The following is a 1710-nucleotide window of genomic DNA, read 5'->3' as shown; positions in this document are numbered from 1 at the left end:
CCGGGTCCTTTCTTGTTTCCCAGAAATCCCGAAACAACATTAGCAAATGCAATCCATGCTTATTCCTTCAACTTGGTCATTGTGTTTACAAAATATATAGTTCTTTTAATCAATTTCTGTATGTCAGGTCCAACAAATATGCCTTCTTTCAATTTGGCATCTGACAGAAAACGAAATTGGGTGCAGAGGTATTGGAAGCAAGTTCCATTTTAATCCAAGTGTTTAACAAACTGCTTCATGAAGTTCATGTGAAGTAATGGTAGGAGCACTTTTTCAGGATCAATTAAACTTTCATGGAAAATTCTTTTGACTCTGGTTCTTTTGACTCGTAATGGCCAGTCTTTTTTCCAGTGTTCATCACGTGCTCAGCAATCCCATTCACACAAAACGTATGGCAATTTATATGTTTAGCCCAAGACTTATCTTGATCTCCTAGCTTTATACCAAAGTATTCAAAATATGCCTTCTTCACAAAATCTGCTATTTTATGCCTCTTGCTCTTCACTACAAAACTGCCGCAAATGTGACAAAATGAATCTAGACTACTTGAACACCCTCTTGTATGTCTCTCTTAAAACAGAAAACAATGCGTTACATACGTACAATAGTAGAAAACGTAACGTAGCAGGGTGTTAAAAAAACAGTATGTGATAGGGAAAAATAAATATCATTTTCAAAATCAGCATGTTAAAAATACCCCAAAACAGCTAATACTTGGAAGACCCCTAAAACCATGCAGGCTAGTGTAATTATACATAATAATTTAATTAAATGAACAAATGTACCAATAAGAAAAATGAATTGTGTTGCTATTACTTTAACATTTAAATATAAAAATTAATTAAAGAAATAAAATCAATAACATATCAAATAGATTACATATGCAAATAATAAAAAGTTTAGTTACAAAGTAACAAACATACATTGTGAAGATCTGGGGTGCAACTGTGGCACCGCATGAAATCCCACCCCAACAGGATCCGATGGGAAAGACTTTTCACTCACAAAACAATATGCTGCACTCATACCAAGTCACCGAGCTCGATTTTCATGACGCAAGCACTAGTAACGACTAGTTCGGTGCCGCTCGCCGCTTCCAACCAAATCGTGGATATAGGAACGTTCCACAAGACCACAGAACTCTGGTTAAACTCCATAACGGCAAGAGTCACCGTGATTCCTGTGTCCACTAGCATATCGGACTTTAGGCTACCCACGGAGCCCTCCACTTGTGAGATCTCAGTGACCGGGGACTTAATGACGACGACTGGTAAGGTACTATCAATATCACTTACCGTAGCTGTAGTTCGCCACTCGCGCGTCCACGCCCATTGCACATGTCGCAATCCTGGCTAATGTGGCCTACTCCGCCGCAACTCCAGCAATTTTTGTGGCCACTCCTTGCCCGACGGCGTCGCCGCGCTTCCATTTTTCTTGTAGTCGCAGGGATCTCTTCTGTCAGGAGTTCTTTCAGCCTCGTTTCCTGCTCTTCTGCTTCAAATGGCAGCTTCCTGTGTCGCTGCCGCCACAGCTTTTGTTCCCTTGTCTTCACCGACCGAAGTTTCAGCATCGGAGTGGGAACCGAAGATATATTCACGGTGAGCCTGGTGATCTAGTTCACCACCAGTTCTTCGCGTATGGCAATTTCCACTGCTTTTTCGAAGCATTCCAAATCGCTTGATAAATCAACAGTTTAACGGCATCTAGGCA

General features: G+C 40.9%; 2 protein-coding genes across 2 annotated transcripts; both read right to left on the bottom strand.

Annotated features, from left to right (window-relative positions):
• Positions 1–283: 283 nt before the first annotated feature.
• Tsp_14388 (conserved hypothetical protein) lies at positions 284–757 on the bottom strand. The gene is made up of 2 exons (XM_003367247.1): positions 715–757; positions 284–570 (listed from the first exon to the last, which is right to left on the bottom strand). Exons 1-2 carry the CDS (start codon positions 755–757, stop codon positions 284–286), a joined length of 330 nt encoding a protein of 109 aa, XP_003367295.1.
• Positions 758–1022: 265 nt separating this feature from the next.
• Tsp_14387 (zinc knuckle protein) lies at positions 1023–1429 on the bottom strand. The gene is given in 2 exon segments (XM_003367246.1): positions 1023–1278; positions 1296–1429. The coding sequence occupies 2 exon segments, from the start codon at positions 1427–1429 to the stop codon at positions 1023–1025; spliced, it is 390 nt and encodes a 129-aa protein (XP_003367294.1).
• Positions 1430–1710: the final 281 nt, after the last annotated feature.

The sequence above is a fragment of the Trichinella spiralis genome (genome assembly GCF_000181795.1).
Source record: "Trichinella spiralis strain ISS 195 chromosome Unknown Scfld4582, whole genome shotgun sequence".
NCBI lineage: Eukaryota > Metazoa > Nematoda > Enoplea > Trichinellida > Trichinellidae > Trichinella > Trichinella spiralis.
This window is presented reverse-complemented; position numbering and strand designations above follow the sequence as displayed.